This window comes from Dermacentor albipictus, chromosome 4 (assembly GCF_038994185.2).
Source record: "Dermacentor albipictus isolate Rhodes 1998 colony chromosome 4, USDA_Dalb.pri_finalv2, whole genome shotgun sequence".
Classification (NCBI taxonomy): Eukaryota; Metazoa; Arthropoda; class Arachnida; order Ixodida; family Ixodidae; genus Dermacentor; species Dermacentor albipictus.
The window spans coordinates 23,573,141-23,596,163 of record NC_091824.1 but is presented as its reverse complement, the minus strand read 5'-3'; the positions used below and the strand labels follow the sequence as shown (position 1 = coordinate 23,596,163).

At 48.9% G+C, this 23,023-nt stretch overlaps 1 protein-coding gene across 4 annotated transcripts in view; it reads left to right on the top strand.

The window, feature by feature from the left end:
- Positions 1-3,372: 3,372 nt before the first annotated feature.
- The window catches only part of LOC135919225 (uncharacterized), a 68,045-nt gene continuing 48,394 nt past the window's right edge, over positions 3,373-23,023 (top strand). For 2 of the 4 annotated variants that reach the window (XM_065452928.1, XM_065452925.1), the window contains exon 1: positions 22,035-22,309. In XM_065452928.1, coding sequence (XP_065309000.1) covers positions 22,147-22,309 — 163 coding nt within the window. In that variant the 5' untranslated portion in view covers positions 22,035-22,146. Of the gene's footprint in view, positions 3,505-4,671; positions 4,934-22,034; positions 22,310-23,023 lie in introns of those variants that run through there. The other 2 variants (XM_065452926.2, XM_065452927.2) reach the window with 2 other exon arrangements.

The window sequence follows — 23,023 nt, the reverse complement described above, 5'->3', positions numbered from 1 at the left end:
CGGAAACGAGTTGTGAGCTATGCAGCACAGCCAACCGATGTGCGTGTGTGGTGTGTCATGCGACAAAGCTACGCGTCTTGGGCCCATTTTTGTTTTCAGCTTACGTGAATGATGCAAGTGACGGAATCTCGTCTCACGTACTATTATTCATCGATGACTGCCTCTTATACCATGTTATCAATGCAACTGATGATTGTGCTGCACTAAAGGATGACGTCAACATGATTTCAATCTGGTGCGAGATTTGGTGCGTCAGTATGAATTTGCAGAAAAATGTGCACATGTGTATCACAGGAAGAAAGAAGCCGCATCATTGCGCTTTTGATATAGAAGAGAGACATCTCGTGAGTAGCAGAATTCAAGTATCCCGACGTGTATGTTACATTATAATTTTCGTGGCGCCGACATATCGAGCATACCAGGAGCTGGGATTCACGCTCATTGCGCTTCCTGTGCAGAAATGTGAAAACGTTACCTCTGCAGTTCAAGGAACTGGTGTGTGAGACAAACGGACGCTCTACACTGGATACTGTTGTTGCGTGTGGCATCCTCCGGTCCATAGATAAATTGGAGCACATATAAGGCTGTGCATTTTATATGACTTGGTTAGAATAAACTCACGAGTGGAATTTACCGCTACACATAACCTTGGCCTAAAATATCTGCCGCAATAAAGAAAAAAGCTATGTTTGAAATTTTACTTTACGGTCGTGAATGGACGCTATGGAAAGCTATGTTTGAAATTTTACTGACTTTTACGGTCGTGAATGGACAGTGCGCTCTAATGCTGTCATGAGCTCTGAAACGCTCAGTACTTATTTTAAATCTGTTGTTGTTGAACATAACGGCATTATCTCTATTTTTCATTGTGATAGTACTTCAGCATATTTTCCAAAACGTCCGATAACGTTCAGCAGAGTTCATGTGGAAGACCGTATAACATTCCGAGCATGTTCCTAAAGCAATACTCGGAATACTGTGCGCGGTATCTGGCTATCATCTTTCAGGAATCTGTTGATTCGCCAACTGTTCCTCGTTTCTGGAAGATTGCTAGAGCTGTACCAATGCACAAATCTGGCCATAGGCAAACAATTTCCAATTATAGATCAATTTTGGTATTATCTACCTGCTGTAGACTATTAGAACACATACTTCGTAAGCGTTTTATACAGTACCTCAATAATAACAACATATTTTTGCATCATCAGCATGGTTTCAGATTAGGTTTTCGCACGGTTACGCAACTAAATGAATTTATTCAATTTACACTTATTCTTTGTGGGCAGACTGACACAATTTTTGCTGACAACTCCAAAGCGTTGTACAAAGTATGTCATACTAAGCTACTTATGAAGCGAGACTATTTTTAAAGGTAGACACGGGAATTAATTGCTTGCCTGGATAAAAGACTACTTGCATTTGTGGTCCCAGTTTGTTTCATTTATTCAAGAGTGCTCATCATTAGTCGGTATTTCCTCCGGTGTTCCACAGGTATTAGGACTACATTTATTCATTATATACATTGATTATGTCGTGAATGTTCTAACTTTGCTGTTAAGCTCTATTTGTATGCAGAATACTGTGTCTTGTACTCTAACATTACCACTGTCAATGACTAAGAGATGCTGAATAACCCGTTCAATACCTTCTGCAACTGGAGTAAGACCTGGTGAATGGACATTAACTTCAACGGTATCTATGACCTTTCGGACTAAAAACAACCCCTGAATTTCGCCTACAATAGTGATGAAGAAATTTTGACTTACGTCAGTGCCGTTAAAGTACCTTGGTGCAACGTTTTCTTGCAATTGAAAATGGCACAGGCACGTCGGCTTAATATGTTCCAGGACACTAAAGCGACTTGGGTATTTCAAAAGAACACTAAAACAGCCAGCAAGAAATGCAAACTAGCAGCTTATAAATCCCTTGTAAGGCCCACTCTCGAAGAAGCATCTCTTGTCTGGTCACCTCACTGCGCATCTAACGTATCAAGGCTGTGCAGAAGAAAGCTGTCATATTTATTTGCAGCCAATATAATCGCAATTTCTCCCTTTCTCTGCATCCTGCCATCCTATCGTTTGAGCCGTTGGCACACAGACGCACGTGTAAAAGTATTATAATGTTGCACAAAATTGTACCTGCTTCTGTTTTCATCGATTTACCTCTAGCATTTGTTAGCTCTTCTGCGCGTATAACTCGAAGAGCCAATCCTTTGAATATTGTTCCGTTCTGATCTTACCCAGATAGCTTCAAATTTTCCTTTCCCGTTTACAATTGAATGGTGAAATAAGATGACCTACATACTTACCACCCATAATTGCTACATGAGCGTTTTGTGAACATGTTGATTGTATGTTATATTAATGTACTTATCCGCTCCTGCTATGTCCCAGATCTGAGGTAGCAGCATTTGTAAATAAAGAACAAAATGAAATCTCTGTGACTACATTTTCTACTTATGTGCTGGAGTGCATAGTATTTGGCTATGAAAGCACGCTAGTTTAATGGGTGAGAAGTTGTGAATGATTTATACTAATTTCCCGTGGGTTGTTGTACCTGCTAGCTGTGCTTTTTTATTTCAATATTTTTTTATTGTTGAACGGTGTTTGCTCACCTCCCTTACAGGAAACTGCTTGCATAAGCAATGATCTTGTGTATTGTTCACACTGTGTTTGTACACAAGGCAACGACTGTTCTGGCAGCTTTTCAAATTACTCCCCGAGCATATGTTTTTCATTTGGTAAGAAATACCGTGAAAGACAATCCCTGCAGCACAGCATACCTCCTCTTTTTTTCTCCCCTTCTTTCCAAATTTTCTTTCAGCACGCTCGTTCTTATCGAACAATTAAGCCGCAGGGATTAAGTTGTTATGGCGTTCTGCTGCGGAGAACATGGGCACGGATTCGATTCATGGACGCAGCAGCAGTGTCCAGCATTTTGCTGGAAAATGAGTTAAATAATTTTAGTGTGCCTCATTTTTCGTACAGATATATATAAAAAAAACATGTGGTCAAAGCTATTCCGGAGCGTCCCATTACAGCGTTCTTCATACATAGACTACATTAAAGCCCTTTTTATTTTCACTCTCATGGGTACTTTTGACCTGGATGCCATGATGGCGGATATACTGTTGCGAATCTTGAAGACCGATGGGAGATCTCGAAAATAATTCCGCATGTGCAGCACCACAGCACCAATACACCCAGAGACACACGGCGCTCAGACAAGTACGGCTTTCCTGGGGAAACAGGCGTGCGCAGAGGGAGGCTGCTTTATGCACCTTGAGTCGGTCCAATTAGGCTCTGTCACGTCCGCGCGCCTCGACGGCCACTGGCCGACGGTTGCAGCCTGGAGTGCAACTGACCCGGCGGCTGCAGCTGGTCTTCCGAAACAAGCACGTTGCCGCGTCGACTGCCACAGACGCTGCTCTGTGCTGTGACAGAAGCGAAGAACAGGCGCTAAACACCGCGAGGGCTACTGACTGATAGGCTACTGACTTGGCAGGTGAGTTCGACTTCTTGCTGCACGTTCCGACAGACAAAGATATTTAACGAAGATATGCGTAGCTTTCCTAGGGACAGCTTGCGCCGATACTTTTCGTAGTTTAAAACAGCGCAAGGACCTCAAGCCTAGTGATTGATGGAATTAAAACTGCAGGGAGGTGCAGCGTGATAAGTATCCGCCGTGAGCGTCTCCCACCTGGCGTTCCTATATAGGCAACGTTGTCCGAGATCGAAAGTTGTCCAAACGCGCATGCTGCGCGTGACTCAACATGCATGATCGAGATTAGGACCGCCAGCAGTCCCGACGTTAAGCGCGGCAAATCTCGATGCGCAACGTTCAGAGGAGCAATGAAGGGTTAATCATTGTGTTCTTTAACGTGCCATTTTTTTCGCTTCCTTAAGGCTCATTCACACTAGACCAACACGGCACCGACTTCGGTCTGCCGACTGTCGGCGACGCCGTGTTTCCTTCGTGTCGGAGCCTCTGTCACACTGTACCGACGCCGAACAATCTGCCGACGGTCGGCGGAGAGCTCGACGTCAATACACAGAAGTTCTGAAAAGGTTGAAACGATCTTCGCAACTACTTAATATAATCAGTGAAGGAGAATTGCCTACGAGAATCCATGCCAGGGAAGCTTTCGGAAGCTTATGGCAAATTGATGATATTGTATAACAAATAGCCCACTATGGTACTCGATCGGAGATCTATGTATCAAATTGAATAGCCATTTACCGGCCACACAAAGCTGTACTTACGCTGTTAAAGCCACGAGGCTAGTGCATTGCTTTTAAACTTATAGAACTTTCCATTTTGGAACACTTCTAAATGATACAGTGCATTTAATCTGTCAGCACTAGGTCAAACATATGGGCCCATTTAAATGCAGCAAGCATCTAGAAAGGTGCACCTATAAGAGAGTTTGTTCTACCATAAAAGAAGCTTACAATGTAAAGCACTTTTTAAGAACTGCATTCATTGTGTATGATAATGTTGGCAAATGATTTATAAACTGAAGAACCACTTGATTTACTCACATAACCTTCAACACTAGGAAGTAGGTGTTGTAGAGATGGATTGGAATGATATAGTAGGACGTCCTCTCCAGAGCTTTCTAGTGGGTCGTCCCCTTGAGCGCATTTGCTCGTGGATGCCGCTCGTACTGAGAGTCGGTAACCTGCGCTAACGGTCAGTAACAAACGCCTGTGACTTATAAATGTCTTTGCAAGTGGTGGACGTTGCTTCGGCCTACAACGTCAACCCTGGAACTTTGATCCCGTGCCCTACGCTACACCATGCCTAAAGACGCATGCCAGGAAACGCCTCCTCAGTCAGTCCAGTGCTCTGGTGTGCCTCAGCACTGGGGCCCTGACATTTTCATCGCGCAAACGACACCGACTTCGAGGACTGGCTGACGGCATATGAAAGGGTAAGCGCACACAACAAATGGGACAATCTCGCCAAACTGAGCAACGTGCTCTTCTATCTCACGAATGCCGCCAGTCTCTGGTACAACAACCATAAGACCAATTTACCGAAGTGGCCCTCGCCCATGACCTCTTTAGTGGCTGTGTTTGGTCGCCCTGTTGTGCACAAGCTGCGAGCGGAATCACGTTGGCGAGAACGGGCACAGCAGCCGGCCGAATAATTTGCCAGCTACACTGAAGACGCACTGGACTTGTGTGAGAAAGGCAATGCGACAATGTCGGAGTTCGACAACCCAATATATTCGACGACCCAATATATTCTTACGATGGAGTGCGTTTATTTAAAGATGAATTGACGAAAAGCGGTCGTTGCCCCACCGAGCCGCTGCAAAGACAAGCGCACTTCGTTCTCCTCTTCCTCCGTTCTCTCTGTAGCTTTAGCGTAACACTCATCCCTTCACAGACAAAGCGCGCTGGGCGAGTAACTGCTGCGTCCACTCGGAGTCAAGGGGATGACTGCGTTTCAGGCGGGCGATGTGAACAAGCTGCGTCTTCTTAGACCGGTAGCCATTGGAAACGAGACGAGCAATTCAATAGGTCAGATCACTTAGGCGATGGGTGATGATGAAAGGCCCGGTGTAACGAGCTAGAAACTTCTGACACCAGGCGCGCTTGCGAAGTGGTGTCCAAAGTGGTACTATGTCCCCTTTGTCGTAGGGCACATTCTTATGGCGTGAATCGTAGCTGATCTTGGAGCGGTCCTGCCATGCCAACGTACGGAGCTGAGCTATGCGGGCGAGCTTCCTCAGCGCGGAAGAGAGTCTGGGCAATAGAAGAGTCCGCATGAGGAGTAAAAGGTGGAATGGTGTGAAGGAAGCAGCGGGGTAGTCTGACATAAAGAAGATAGAAAGGACTGTAGCCGGTAGTTTCATGCTTTGCAGTGTTGTAGGCGTACGTGATAAAATGTAAGATATTGACACGTGTACTTGTCTTTATCGGGCGACAAGTATTGTCGCCTAACAAACTTTATCGCACAGCGCGGGACGCGCCTGCATGTGTCCGAAGTTTCTGGAAAGTTATCGATGCTTCTACCCGCTGTCTGTTGTCGCCGAACGTTGTGTTATCTGATTTCATCGCTTGACACGAATGGTGTAGAACATTTTAGAAGGCATGCGGGTCCCAACGTTTAATCTGGAACATTCGATGATTGCTGTATAAAAGCCGACGCGCTTGACCCGCTGATCAGATTTTCGACGATCGCCGAGCGTGTTCGCCGCTATCGTTGCGCTATAATTGTAGCCTGTTTTGTGGGCACAGGTTCGCCCAATAAAAGTTAGTTTTGTCTATCACAGTATTGCTACTGTGTTCTTAATGTCACCACCACGTGACATCTGGTGGAGGTGCATTTGGTCCATGTACCGGACGCCCCCGACAAGACGTGATCCAAGCCCAGAACGCAAAGACAACACCAACGCAGTCCCGGACCATCGAGCAAGCCGCCGTCTTCAACAACTGCCCCAGGAGCACGGACTTTTGCCTGAGACGACCAGGAAGATCGCCACCAAGTCCATCCCAATGGCAGCCCCGGCATCGCCCATCGTGCTGCAGCAGCCCAGGGAGCCTCCGACGTTCCGTGGTTCAACTTTCGAGGACCCGGAAAGCTGGCTTGAGACGTACGAGAGAGTCGCTACGTTCAACAACTGGCACAGCGACGACAAACTGCGATATGTCTTCTTCGCATTGGAAGACGCGGCCAGGACGTGGTTCGAGAACCGAGAAGCCACCTTAACGACCTGGGAACTTTTCCGAAGCGGCTTCCTGCAGACATTCGCAAGTGTCGTACGCCGAGAACGAGCCCAAGCGCTATTAGAAACCCGGGTGCAACTACCTAATGAGACGACCATGATCTACATGGACGAAATGAGCCGTCTCTTCCGCCACGCCGACCCTGAAATGCCCGAGGACAAGAAAGTCCGCCTGCTGATGCGTGGTGTGAAAGAGGAACTTTTTGCCGGAATGGTACGAAGCCCACCGAAGACCGTCGGCGAGTTTCTTCGCGAGGCCACCAGCATCGAGAAGACACTCGAGATGCGAAACCGGCAATTCGACCGCCGCACGACCTCGACAAACTACGCCAGAGTTCAGTCACTGGCCGCCGACGACCTACGCGAGACTATCCGAGCTGTCGTGCGGGAGGAGCTACAAAAGCTCTTCCCATCATCACAGCCTCAAGTGACTTCGATTGCCGACGCCGTCCGTGAGGAGCTCCAACAACAACTTGGAGTAGCCCCTGAATCGCCGCAGCCTGAGCCGCAAGCGATGACCTACGCCGCCGTCGCACGCCGTCAAGGACCCCCTCCGCGACCACGCCAGGGCCCTGTCACGCCGCAGTTTCGTCGTCCGCCGCCGCCGCCGCCAGCACGACCACCCGTCGCCCAGCGCACCTACGCGAGGAAGACGGACATTTGGCGTGCTCCTGACCACCGCCCGCTCTGCTACCACTGCGGAGAAGCGGGTCACGTCTACCGACGATGTCCGTACCGGGAGATGGGACTGCGAGGTTTCGCCGTCAACGCGCCGCGTCCACAGCTTGGCGAGCGCCCACGTGACATCGCCGATTACCTCGCCGCTACTCAGTGGAGCCCTCGACGGCCATCCCGTTCGCCGTCACCAGGACGCTACCTGTCGCCGCAGCGCCGACCATACGCCGGCCCAGCCCGGGGCCGCTCTACGAGCCCATATCCGGAAAACTAAAAGCAGCAACCGATGGAGGTGCGGTTGCTGTTCGTCGAACTGACGAAGATCCTCCGCCGCCGACGAAGACGACAAAGAAACGATCTCGACGACCTAATGATGACACGCCACCGACCCGACGAAGTCAGGAAGCCAAGACTACACCGACGAAAGACGGCTTGACGACGCGACGTTCCAGCTTCAGTTCAACACGACTCAGCCGTGATCCGACGCCAAGACCCAACTGCAACGCCAGACAAAGAACCACCGACCTCGATGTACTACTAGACGGCCACGCAGTCACTGCCTTAGTCGACACAGGGGCCGATTACTCCGTAATGAGTGGACACATCGCCGCCCAGTTGAAGAAGGTTAAGACTGCATGGGAGGGCCCCCAAATTCGGACCGCTGGAGGACACCTCATTACGCCGACTGGAATCTGCACGGCAAGAATAACCGTTCATAACCGGACTTACCCTGCCACCTTCGTTATCCTCCAGCAGTGTTCACGAGACGTCATTCTCGGTATGGACTTCCTGAACCAACACGGCGCAGTCATCGACCTGAAGTCGAAGTCAATAACGCTGTCGGAAGATAAAGCGATACCGCCGGAGAGCCCTCGTAGTCACCACGCCTTGAGTGTGCTCGAAGACCAAGTGAGCATCCCGCCCCGCTCCAGCATTGTTATTTTGGTCGGCACCGAAATACCCGCTGACGTAGAAGGTGTTATCGAAGGCGACCAACGTCTCCCGCTAGACCGTGAAATTTGCGTCGCAAGAGGGATCGCTCGACTGCATGGAGGGAAAACTGAAGTGTTGCTGAGAAACTTCAGCCAGGAGTTCAAGCACATCAACAAGGGCACGACGATCGCGTACATCGAGGAAATTGTGGAAACCGGTAATGCGTTTGTCCTCTCGGATTCCGCCGCATCTACCCCGACGACCATGGTTCCCGAACCAGACTACGACATTAATCCAAGTCTCCCAGTGATTAAGCAACAGCAGCTCAGAAGTCTGCTCCGACGATACAAAGGCTGCTTTTCGACGACATCGAGGATTCGACAAACACCAGTCGCCAAGCATCGCATAATCACCGAGGAGTACGCTCGACCACTCCGCCAAAGCCCTTACCGAGTTTCGCTGCGAGAACGCGAAGCTATAAGAGAACAAGTCGACGAAATGCTGCGCGACGACATCATCCAGCCGTCGAAAAGCCCGTGGGCATCCCCTGTTGTCCTGGTGAAGAAAAAAGACGGAACCCTACGTTTCTGCGTCGATTATCGTCGTCTGAACAAGATCACGAAGAAGGACGTATACCCCCTTCCACGGATAGACGACGCATTGGATCGGCTCTGCAACGCTAAGTACTTCTCGTCGATGGATCTCAAGTCTGGCTACTGGCAAATAGAAGTCGACGAGAGAGATCGCGAAAAGACCGCCTTCATTACGCCAGACGGCCTCTACGAGTTCAAGGTCATGCCATTCGGACTCTGCTCGGCGCCTGCAACTTTCCAGCGTGTCATGGACACGGTGTTAGCAGGATTGAAGTGGCAGACCTGCCTTGTTTACTTGGATGACGTCGTCGTCTTCGCCGAAAATTTCGACGATCACCTTAGGCGGCTTACGACAGTACTAGAGGCCATCAAGTCATCAGGGCTCACTCTGAAGCCAGAAAAATGCCGCTTCGCTTACAACGAGCTTCTGTTCCTGGGCCACATCATCAGTAAATCCGGAGTACGCCCCGACCCCCAGAAAACAGCTGCCATCGCAAAGTTCCCGCAGCCCACCGACAAGAAGGCAGTACGTAGATTCCTTGGCATGTGTGCCTACTACAGGCGCTTTGTCAAGGACTTTTCACGCATCGCCGAGCCGTTGACACGTCTAACTAAATGTGATGTTGAGTTCAAGTGGGAAACGCCGCAGGCCGACGCATTTGAAGAACTCAAACGACGCATGCAGTCGCCGCCTGTACTTGCGCACTTCGACGAGTACGCCGATACAGAAATCCATACTGACGCCAGTAGCCTAGGCCTCGGTGCCGTTCTAGTCCAGAGGAAAAACGGAGTTGAACAGGTGATATCTTACGCTAGCCGGTCGCTGTCAAAAGCGGAAGGCAACTATTCTACGACCGAAAAGGAATGCCTCGCCATCGTTTGGGCTACAGCTAAATTTCGCCCTTATCTTTATGGCAGGCCATTCAAAGTCGTCAGTGACCATCACGCGTTGTGTTGGCTAGCGAGTATAAAGGATCCTTCAGGACGACTGGCGCGGTGGAGCCTCAGACTACAAGAATACGACATCACTGTAACCTACAAGTCCGGACGAAAACACTCCGATGCCGATTGCCTATCACGCGCCCCCATTGACCCGCCGCCGCAAGATGACGAAGATGACGACGCCTTCCTTTGCATGATAAGCGCGGAAGACTTCGCTGAACAGCAACGGGCAGACCCGGAGCTAAAAGGCCTGGTGGAATATTTGGAACGGCACACCGACGTTGTCCCCAGGGCATTTAAGCGCGGATTATCTTCCTTCACGCTTCAAAACAATCTCCTCGTGAAGAAGAACTTTTCACCAGTCCGCGCCAACTACCTTCTTGTTGTCCCGTCAGGACTTCGTCCAGAAGTATTGCACGCCCTACATGACGATCCGACCGCTGGACACCTCGGTTTTTCCCGAACACTATCGAGGATACAAGAAAAGTATTATTGGCCGCGCCTGACCGCCGACGTCGCCCGTTATGTCAGAACATGCCGAGACTGTCAGCGACGCAAGACACCGCCGACAAGGCCGGCCGGATTACTACAGCCAATCGAGCCTCCTTGCCGACCATTCCAGCAGATCGGGATGGACTTGCTGGGACCCTTTCCGACGTCAACAACCGGAAATAAGTGGATCGTCGTGGCGACAGACTACCTTACCCGCTTCGCTGAAACTAAAGCACTGCCGAAAGGTAGCGCAGCCGAAGTGGCGAAATTCTTTGTCGAAAACATCCTGCTTCGACACGGCGCCCCAGAAGTCCTCATCACCGACAGAGGAACGGCCTTTACAGCAGAGCTCACCCAAGCCATTCTGAAATACAGTCAGACAAGGCACAGGAGGACCACGGCCTACCACCCGCAGACGAATGGTCTTACGGAGCGGCTGAATAAGACCCTCGCCGACATGCTAGCGATGTACGTCGACGTCGAACACAAGACCTGGGATGCCGTCCTGCCGTACGTAACATTCGCTTACAAGACGGCGGTGCAAGAAACAACACAGATCACGCCGTTTAAGCTGGTTTACGGCAGGAACCCGATGACGACGCTCGACGCCATGCTGCCCCACGTCACTGACGAAGAGAATGTTGACGTCGCTAGCTATCTCCAGCGCGCCGAAGAAGCCCGACAGCTCGCCCGCCTACGGATCAAGAACCAACAGAGGACCGACAGCCGACACTACAACCTCCGACGACGCTTTGTTGAGTACCAGCCCGGCGACCGTGTTTGGGTTTGGACACCGATACGCCGACGAGGACTCAGTGAGAAACTACTCCGACGCTATTTCGGACCCTACAAGATCATCCGACGTATTGGCGCTCTGGACTATGAGGTCGTGCCAGACGGCATTTCGCATTCACAGCGACGTCGCGCACGACCTGAAGTGGTCCACGTGGTGCGTCTTAAACCATTTTACGGACGCTAACGAACTTTCCTTATTTTGGTTTTTTTTTTCTTTGCTATGAGTGCTTACTTATTACTTTCGCTTGTTTGCAGCATCGGGTCGATGCTTTTTAAGAGGGGGGTATTGACACGTGTACTTGTCTTTATCGGGCGACAAGTATTGTCGCCTAACAAACTTTATCGCACAGCGCGGGACGCGCCTGCATGTGTCCGAAGTTTCTGGAAAGTTATCGATGCTTCTACCCGCTGTCTGTTGTCGCCGAACGTTGTGTTATCTGATTTCATCGCTTGACACGAATGGTGTAGAACATTTTAGAAGGCATGCGGGTCCCAACGTTTAATCTGGAACATTCGATGATTGCTGTATAAAAGCCGACGCGCTTGACCCGCTGATCAGATTTTCGACGATCGCCGAGCGTGTTCGCCGCTATCGTAGCGCTATAATTGTAGCCTGTTTTGTGGGCACAGGTTCGCCCAATAAAAGTTAGTTTTGTCTATCACAGTATTGCTACTGTGTTCTTAACGTCACCACCACGTGACAATATCATCCCAACATTTGTGATTGGAATCGAAGTACATCGAAATCATGTTGGTCAAAGTTCTACTGGTGCGCTCGACGAGACCATTTGTCTGCGGGTGATGCGGGGTCGCTTGGCGAAACTGGCAAGCACAGAGACGCAACAGCTCTTCGACTACAGCGGCCACGAACTGGCGACCACGATCGCTCACAATAACACGAGCGGATCCATGACGCAGTATAACGGAGGACAGGAGGAAGTTCAAAACATCAAGAGCCGTGGCCGTTGGCATCGCTGCGGTTTCATTATAACGCGTCAGATGGTCGACGCAGACTATAATCCAACGGTTGTCGTTTGTTGAGCGCGAGGATGGCCCAAGAAAGTCCACTACAACCATTTCGAAAGGAGATGACGGTGGTGCCACAGGGTGAAGGACTCCGACCTGGAACAGTATTAGGGCGCTTGAATTGCTGGCACTTGTTACAACTGGCCACATACTTTCCTATATCCCGTGGCATACTAATCCAATAGAATCGCCCTGAATCTAGTGCTATGTTCTGGTGAAACCTAGGTGCCCAGCTGTTGAGTCGTCGTGCATAGCACGGAGCACGTGGGCTCTCAAAATCGTAGGGACAACTAAAAGGAGGCGGGTGCCATCAGCCACATAGTTCTTTTTGTAGAGCAGGCCATCTTGGATGACAAAGCCATTTTTACCTGTTGTTTGAGAAGCTCAGGCGAAGAGGGCATCCAGGCTGCAGTCGTTACGCTGCTCTTCCCGGAAAGTGGCCAGGTCGGGAAAAAGAATGTCGTCGACGGCGGCCAGAAAGTCATCAAAATTGTCAGCGTCACTTGCAATTGTTGGTCGAGGGAGCCTCGAAAGACAGTCGGCGTCCGCATGATGTCGGCCACTCTTGTAACAGACTGCAGTCAAGTTCCTGCAAACGTAGCGCCCATCGAGCAAGATGGCCAGACGGGTCGCGGAGACTAACCAACCAACGTAGTGAATAGTGATCAGTAACGATCGTGAAGCGGCGCCCGTAGAGATATGGACGGAAGTTCTGGACTGCAAAGACGACAGCGACACACTTTGCTCAGTGACGGTGAAATTCTGTTCAGTCTTGCTCAAGAATCGGCTGGCATAGGCAATGACATGCTGGGCGTCACGAAAACGCTGGATGAGGATGGCGCCGAGCCGATTCCACACGCGTCGGTGTGCAATTCTGTTCTAGTAGAGGGGTCAAAATGGCGAAGTACGGGTCCGGAAGAGAGCAGGAACTTCAGTTGACGAAATGACGAATCGCAATCTGCTGTCCAGGTGAAACGGTTATCCTTGCGCAGCACTGAAGTCGGAGGGTAGGCACTATCGGCAAAGTTGGGCTCAAAACGTCGGAAGTTCGAAAAAAGACCCAAGAAGCTCCTCAGCTCGCCTTGTGAATGCGGTTTTCTAAAGCCGCTAACTGCAGCGACCTTCTATGGGTCTGGTCGCACACCGAACTTGTCTACTAGATGTCCAAATACTAGCGCCTCTCGTTGGCCAAAGTGACACTTCTTGGAGTTGAGGGTAAGGACAGCTTGTTCAAGGCACGTCAGAACAACGTCCAGTCGATGGTTGTGCTCTGCAAACGCGCGGCCAAAAATGACGTCGTTTAGATAACACAAACAAACCACCCATTTCAGGACACACAGTGCCATGTCCATAAACGTTTCAAATGTTGCAGGTGCGTTGCACGAAACAAACGGCATGACGTTGAATTCAAACAAGCCGTCTGTGGTAACAAAAGCGGTTTTCTTTTCGTCAACTGAAGAGATGGGTACCTGTCGTTAGCTCGATCGGAGGTCTACAGATGAAAAGTAGGATACGGAATGAAGGCAGTCGATAACATCATTGATCCGGGGAAGTGAATATACATCCTTTTTCGTCACAGAATTGAGATGCCGGTAGTCGACACAAAACCTAAAGGACCCGTCTTGCTTTTTCAAGAGGATGACCGGCGCAGCCCAAGGGCTAGAGGAATCTTGGATGACGCCCTTGGCTAGCATGTCGTCGAACTGTTGAGCGATGATCTTGCGATCTGACGCGGACACGCGTTAAGGCTTCTGTCTGATGGGATGCGCGGACCCCGTGTCGATCATGTGGCGAGCCCGCGTAGTTGAACGCGAGCTTTGTTAGCGTTCTGCGCGAAATCGACTAATGACGCATGCTTGCTAAGGGCGCTGACGAGGGCTTGACGCTTCTCTGAAGACGGGGATTTGTTGATCATTTTAAAAAAGTCTCAAGCACACCGTGGTCCGCCCCGTGCTCTCGGGATTTGTGTGACATGTCATCACTTAACGCGCCTGTGCTGAGAATGGTATCCACTTCAAAAGAGGCAAGTCGCATACCACTGGGTAGCACAACAGAATGGGAGAATATATTTGACACCCACATAGTTGTTCCACGGACCACAAAGAGGGCGCATCGAAGTACGAACACAATTTTCTTCGCAACCATCGAAGGCACAGACTAAACAATTGCATCAAATGTATGGGCGTTGACACGGCAAGCAGCAACTCGAACTCTGGATAAGGAACGCGCCGTTAAGACAGCATCTTCAATGACGGTGAGAGCGCATTAACTGCAGCAGGTTCGTCGGCAAGAGGAGACAGGAAAATGGAAAAGCTCGCCAGTGCCGTAGTCAACATTGGCACCGCACTGTTGTAGGAAATCGAGGCCAAGAATTACGCTGTGAGTGGATTAAGCAAGCACTGTAAATTCGGCTTGATATGCGTTCTCGGAGAAACAAAGGCTTGCGATGCACACACCAACAGGTCGAAGCAGCTCTCCACTCACAGCACGAAATGCATTAGCGTTATCCCAGCGAACCATCACTTTACGGCCTAGTCGGGTTTTGAAATCCAGGCATGTAGCAGAGACACTCGCTCCTGTGTGCACTAAGACCAACGTAACATTGTCCACTAAAACACGAATCGTATTATGAGACATGGTGACGGGCGGAGGTATAGGGGCATGTAGTTGATGACTGGCGACCTCACCTCCATTGGTCGCGCCGCCTAGCTTACCGGCGGCGGTGACGTGAGACGTCATCGTGGAGATGGAGACCTGCGTTGGCGTGAAGGCGGTGGCGTCAAGCTCCGCACAGAAGCTGGTGAGTCGCTACGATATTTCGCCTTGTGGTTTTTTCCTGCTTTCGGAGCCACAAGGACAGCATGTCCCGTTGCAGTGCCGATTGCTACGCCGATAAAAAGTGCGCGGTCGCTCATGGGACGATCATGACGTGCGACGGCGATGAGTACAAAATCTGGCGACGTGACCGCGAATGCCACATTGGAAGCAGATGGGGCGCTCACGGGACGCACCGAAATTGTTAGTAGCAGGATAACTGGCACGGCTGTCCAACTCTTCAGAAAATGCAGGTGGTGTGGGTGAGTAACCATTGTGGAACTGATAACTGGGATGCGCGTTCATAGTATGGTTTAGCGCTCTTGAATGAGGTGCGAAGTTGTAGGTGTCTACGGAGGCGGCGTTCATGGACGTCTCACGGAAGTCGCAGTGACAAAAGGGCTCTTGAGCACGCGGAGTCGAGAGCGAAGCCGCCTCACGTCGGTCAAGCTCTTCGCGCACCACTTGCCGAATAACTCCAGATGCAAGGTCGGATGGAGCTGCGACCATGTCAACACTGGCGACGTTAGTTACGTTGGCCAGGCGGCCGAACTTCGGTATGAAACGCCGAGCTTTCAAGGCTTCAAATGTATGGCAGTGCCAAATGACGTCACTTACGGAATCCAGACTGTCTTTTCCGATGAGGAACTAATACACGTCCTTGGCGATCCCTTTTAAAAGATGACCAACTTTGTCCCCTTCTGTCACCTGAGGGTCCACGGCCTTGCACAACTTCAGCACTTCCTCGATGTACGTCGTGCAAGTTTCGCCCGGAACGTCGGCTCACTGCATTAGGGTTTGCTCTGCACGCTTCTTTTTAGCTGCTGGATCTCTGAAGGACTTCCTTTTTTCGTCTACGAACTTTCTGACGAACCATGTCGTCATGCTTCCTTCGTGGTTTTCAAGCCAGACAGACGCGGTTCCCTTGAGGAAGAAGGCAACGTTGTTAAGCTGGGTGGTGGCGTTCCAGCCATTGAACCGACTTTAGTGTTAGTAAAAGCTGAGCCATCCGTCCATGTCTACCCAGTATTTTCCGGCGAAGGTTTGTGGTTAAATGTAGGGCTGCCATGGGTAGCTGGAAGAAGGTGGCGTGTTGTCGCCGTGAGAAGCCATCTGTGGTGGCAGACCGGCAATTCGGCGACATCGGCGAAGCACCACGGATGTGCTTCTGCGGGGGGTTCGTCGTCGTTCTTCGGGGGCGCCGTTATTTTACCCAGCACCGTCCACAAATACTGTTACGATGGGGCGCGTTTATTGAAAGATGAATAGATGAAAAGGGGTCGCACCGACACTGAGCCGCTGCAAAGACAAGCGCACTTCGTTCTCCTCTTTCTCCGTGCTCTCGTTAGCTTTAGCGTAACAACATCGTTCCACTCTTTCTGTACAATGTGAAGCCTGGAATGGCAAAGTATGTATTGTATTTGAGCCGTTTCGCAGCATACAGAGTTCGGAGATTCTTCTGGTTTCAGTCTGCCGTTTTACAGGAACATGATATGAAGTTATCCTTTAATAAAAGGAAGAAAAACTAAACATTTGGAATTTCAAGATTATGTCGATATTCGTTACATCACGACGAGGCAATGAAAGGCCGGTCGGTTTCGTCACCCCTGTTTCGGTTTCAGGCCTTTTGAAGAACGTAGGTAAATTTTGACGCCTTGTGATTTCTGCAGCATACTTTTTAAGGGTGTTCGAGCAGCAAAATCTTAGAATCAGATTGAATACAAGTATTACGAACATTTGTGTGAAACAACCTGCGAATAAGGAATCAAATACTGACTGTGTTCAATCACTAAATAACGTGAAATATTAACGTTCCGAAAAGCCTGGAAACAAAACGCCTTTTTCGGTTGATTTGTCAGATGAACTGACAAGCTCGCAAATGAAAAACTAGGGAAACGTTATCGTATCTGAGGGCACCATGACAACGACAACAATAAAACAAAGAAAAAGCACGTCACCAAACTCTCCCAGGACGTTGTATAGTGCAGTGCCCGTTGGATGATCTCATTCCAGTAATACAGTACCGCACCTCGTCTTAATATAATCCAAACATGGTGAGCCTGCCAATATAATAAATATATTTGCTTAAATTGAGACAACAAACTTTTCAGCTGCCTAACGTGCCTATATAATGACTGGAAAGTATTGTTTAAAAGTTAAATACGCTAAAGCGTCGTACGCTTGCTTTTAGACTATGAAATTCTAGCGCCTCTTGGCTAATGAGAAATGCTGCGCAATGTTGTCAACATCTTAGCTGACGTGCTCTTTCCCACGCCATCCAGACGGCAGCAAATTCTGGTCTTCGTGCCGACCTCATTGTTCTTGGAGGGACTATGTAGGCAAGGTGTCTGACGAGGTTTTTGAAGGAAATTCTTTCGGATCACTGAAAATGAGAACACATCTAGTGGTACACGTAGTCGTTTTTCATCCCTAAAGGATCAGATCCTGTGTCCAACGGCAGTTACACAGGAGGAGGTTCGCATTTGAGAAAAAAATAGTAATGTACATTTGCGCAGCGCACCACCTGGCAATAAAATATTGCACAAACTGGACAAAGTAATGAATGATAATACGCAGTTGAGGTGTCACGAGTAAATGAATAAAAATTTAGAATAAGATATCTGCTATTTACACGCGCTGCGTCAATCAGCTTGTTCGAAGCTGGCATTGATGGTTGTGAAGATCGCTTTTCCTCCCTCAGTTAACACTTGCAAGAAGGAACCATACGACCAAGTAGGAAAAGCTACGACTGGGAACATGCGAAAACACCCGTGTACTTAGGTTTAGGTTCACGGTAAAAAATCCCAAGTGGTCGAAATTTCCGGAATCCTCCACTACGGCGTGCCCCATAATCAGAAAGTGGTTTTGGCACGTAAAACCCCATAATTTAAAAACGACTGGGAACCACGATCGACCATGCGCATGCCGCACCAGAGAACGAAAGAACGACGATGGTGGCACGACCACAACGCCATGAAGATGACTGTATGGCAACAACGCAACGGCGATGACGGAATGGAGAGGAAGGCATGACGACGACTGCACCACGACAACGCGATGCCGGTGCTGGAATTGTGCCCAAGTGGTGATGACGACGGCATGACGAGGACGCTGTGCCGAAAGTAATTACGGAGCTGAAATAAGGACGACTACTTGACGACAACACGATTGCGATAGCAAAGTAATTTCGACGGTATGACGAAAAGGGCATGACGACGATGGTATGACGACGATATATATAACGACAGCGGCGAGACTTAATGATCTCAATGGGAATCATTCACGACAAAATCACTACAATAGAACAACCACGACGGGGTGACACCTGCCGTGGCGGCGTAGGGCCTTTGGCGTCGTGCTGATATGCCCGAGGGCGCAGGGTCAATTCACCCATGCGCCGGCGGCATTTTGATGGATGAGAAGTGCAAAAACTCCATGTATCGTGCATTCCGTGTACGTCAACGAACCCCAGACGGACAAAACACATCCGGAATCTTAATCTATGGCGTGCCTGGGAATCAGATCACGGATTTGGCACCTAAATTTCTCCTAATTTTTTATCGCCTTCACGACGGCTGCACCACAACGACAGCAAGATGGAAATGATGAAAAAAAAAGGCGGCAGAACGTATTTCTCAATGACTGTCGACGAAGCTGCGTGAGCATTGAATGAATATAGCGAAACAACGTGTTACCACCTACGAAACGAGGTATGTATGAGGCGTGTACTGCAGCCTGACTCCTGTTTCGTGCTTACCTAAGAACACCCGGCAACATCAGGCACCGCCGATGCGAAGCGTACATGTGGCTTCTGCAATGCATGGCACGCCGGTGCATGCGAAAGCTGAGAAACGCGTCATGCGCCGACCGGGCTCCCCTGTTGCACTTCATTCTTCGCACTTCGCAGCCGCTGCGCCATCTAATGGCACTGCCCAAAAGTCCGCGCGTGGCCTCCGAGACGAGAGTCACTCCACGCCGGGACCTGCGAACGCTGAGAATTGTTCCCTTACGTGAAGCTTACTCAAGGCCACAACCAAGTTGTCTAGAAGTTCATTAAAAAGTGGTGCGTGCCCAGTGGATTTATGGCGAAGATCGGTAAAGCGTTGGCAAAAAAAAGCAGGAACTACGTTACTTATTTGTACGGCTAACCTGAAGCAACACGAAGTTCTCTGCAATACAAAAAAAAAATCAGACTATTGGCGCGTACCCCAATCACGCACTAACTGCGGATCGCAACTATGACGCTCCAGGCTACCTGGCTACCTGGGAAACTCAACGGTCTTATTGTTAATAGGAGTTGTATGCTATTATCTAAGGTAAGCAAGTGCAATTAGTCGTGTTTTCTTTTCGCATATTATGCGTGTTGCTTTGTTTTTGTCATCTGAGGTGTTTATCAAGCTATGTTATATTGCTCGAATTGCAAGCAAATACAAATTGACCCGCCGTCCCGCTGCTGTGAAAGTGGATGCCCAGCGAAGCCGTTGGAAACCACCACTACAATTGCCGAGGGAGCAGGCAATGCTTTGTGGTTCAATTCCTCCTCTGGTGCATTATTCAGCCACAGGAGAATGTGAACGCGCGGACTTCTCCTGTGCTTATTAACAGGAGCGCATTACCAATGATGTGCTTCAGGTGTTTGTTCTGTGCGTGTTCCTAATATAAACTAGGGCTATGCTGTATGTTGTATGTATGATAGCAAAGAGTGCATGCACTTTTGGTTCAAACGCTAAAGGCTCTTTCTTTTTTTCCGTGACGACGCCGCTGCGAAATATGCCGACCAACAGGAGGTCTGTAAAACTGTGTTTCCGCTCCGCTGCTGCATTTGTTTTGCGGGTATTTGGGGCCGGTAAAGCTGCCACCAGCAGCTTCCCCCTGTTTCCCTCCGCAATAAAGCAATATGTTTTGTAGAAATAATACATACATACATACATACATACATACATACATACATACATACATACATACATACATACATACATACATACATACATACATACATACATACATACATACATACATACATACATACATACATACATACATACATACATACATACATACATACATACATACATACATACATACATACATACATACATACATACATACATACATACATACATACATACATACAGACGTACATTTGTGGCGCAGCCTGCGAATACATCGGGTTGTTGCCCTTGAGGAACCCTTTTGATCTGGGTTCGAAGTGCACAAATTTAAGACATCTTCCTGTCATCTAGCGCAGCAGATTCTTGGTGGCACACACATACCGACAGTACTTTCAGTACAACGCATGCATTCGGCAAGAGCTGCCTTTTTTCGTACTGCATCCGGTGTTTTCTTGTACTACGCTCGGTACCGGTCAATTGACGAAAAAATGTAGCCAGGAGCCAACAGGCACGTCAATGTTGCGATGGCGAGAAATCGTGGTAGTGACATTACTTTCAGTACAACTCATGTACTCGGCAAGAGCAGCATCGATTCACACTGCACCCGGTGTTTATTGTTTGCACTGTGGTCGGTATGTCAGTTCATCCTCCAAGACTATCCAGGAGCCAGCAGGAATGACATTCGATTGACTATGACAGCATGATTGCGACTTTACTTTCAGTATAACCGACGCATTCTTTAAGAGCCGCCCGTATCCCCACTATGCAGGGTGTTTGCTTGCACTGTGCTCCGTATCACCCAGTTGTCCAAGAATGTAGCCAGGACTGAAACAAGCAAGCTAGCGCAATAAAAACAACAGACACAAGAAAGGTGGACTAAGAAAGAAGTACTTGTTCCAGTTATGGAAAACCAACTAGCTCAACATTCAAATCTTCTAGAATGTAGCCAGGAGCCTGCAGGGATGACAATGATACGACGATGACAGCGTGTTGAATTTTTTACTGTAACCCATGCATTCCTTAGAGCCCCCTCAATTCACCGTACATTGGCGATTCGCACTATACCTGGTAGACCGGCTAATCGTCCTGTGTTGTAGCCATAAGCCAGCAGAGACGAAGTAGTACGACAACGACTGCGTGATGATGACCCTACTTTCATTCTGACCACGCATTCACCAAGCATTGTTTGGCAATACAAGAGCGAACAGCAGCAGTAGTAGCGGGAAATTAAAACGAAGAGGGAAAGAAAGCTTCGTTTTGGCAATAATATTGGACGGTTTCGAACATTCAATTCACGAATCAAAGGCGGAGTGAAGTACCAAGAACTCTTGCATTCCTAGTTCAAATCCTGAATACTTTTACGCAGATACGCCTACGAAATTTTGTGAAGAGCATGGTGCCGCAGTGAGGCATCAAGCCAAATTCGCTTTTGATTATGAAAAATAATAGTGAATACTCTTTGATACAGATCCCCCTTCTTTGAGATGCACATAGATTATACGTTAGCAAGCTTATATTCTAACAGAAAACGCTGGTTTCAAACTTCGTAGCCACTGACATTGAGGCACCCGCCGTATATAGAGTAAAACAAGCTTCTCCTAATCTTTTTTTTTTGTTCAAACCTGCTGTTAATGGCTGCCACGTATGACTGGCTAAAAACACATATGACTTTCGCTTAAAATGTAAGACTGCATATTTCGTACGTCAACTAATTTACGAAAAGTGCATACTTCATTTTTACCAGAAGAACCCGTACCATAGTGTATTTTTCGTGCTTATGGCCTTACACCTGAATTCCAGGAATGGCTGCGCGTATATATAGACGCACAACTGTTGTGCCGTGATCACGAGCGATCGTCGCTTCTTCAGAAAGCGGATAGAAAGGCGGTGTAAACTGTACAGGAAAAGGCGGCATGTATATATATATATATATATATATATATATATATATATATATATATATATATATGTGTGTGTGTGTGTGTGTGTGTGTGTGTGTGTGTGTGTGTGTGTGTGTGTGTGTGTGTGTGTGCAGTGAATCTTTTAGCTGCCCCTTTGAGGCGGACGTCACTGCCGAAACCCACATGCACGTGTTCATATGAGCGCTCTCCGTGTAAATTCAGCTGGTAAGACGCAGTAGCAGCTGCGAGTCAAACACGCATTAGCCATCTTTTCACGCAGGAGACTCGAGGTTGTCCACATAGGAGCTGGCTCAACAGTTTGCTGACAGTTGCAAGCCAAGGTTGTCATGGTTTACTGGACCATGCGGGGGCCAGTGGTTATAGCTGTCTTGCGACGTTTGCCTCGCATTGCTCTGGCCTTCCTTCTGCTTCCAACGACTCTTCTCGAGATGACGAAGGCAGAAGTGCTGTACGAGATGTATGCCGCCACACCGTACCAGACTGGTGGAGGTATGTGCGAGAAAGCGTAAGCGAATTTATAACTCTAACAGTGTTTTCATGCTCGGCAGAGGTCGCGGTTCTGTTGCAGATATATCACAGTGGTGCGAAGACAAGAGTGTGGACGCGTTACTTTGTCACTTCTATATGAGAGACGGTCCGAGAGTAAATTTCGTGATTTTTTTTAAAGAGAATATGGTACACCAGGTCAAACCAAACAATCGCCATAAGAATCCAAGCTCGTTGCTGCTTCACCGACGGAAGGCGCGTAAGCGGAGGAAGAACGGCGCATGCGCAGAGCACCGAAGAAGAGAGAGTAGCAGCAGACCGGCGTGCTCGAGGTTATTCGAGTACAAATCACGATGGCAGACATACGCGTGCTTACAAGGTGGTCGTCAATGGAAGTGCGTGCTGTTTTCCAGTATGAATGGCACCTGCTTCCTGCATTGAAAGCCGCAGTCTCGGGAGGTCACTTCCGAAACAATGCGGAGGTAGCGCAGGTGGTGTGACAATTCCTTGCATCGCAGGCCACCGAGTTCGACCAAAGTGCTTTCCTCAAACTCATTGCATGCAACGATAGATGTCTCAATTTCGGTGGTGACTATGTGGGAAAATAGTGCAAGCTGTATAGTTCATGATATTTTGGTCTCTATTTCTTTGCAATAAAGTTTCGGTGCGAAAATAATCACGAAACCTCCTTTCGGAACGTCCCTCGTTCACGTGGCC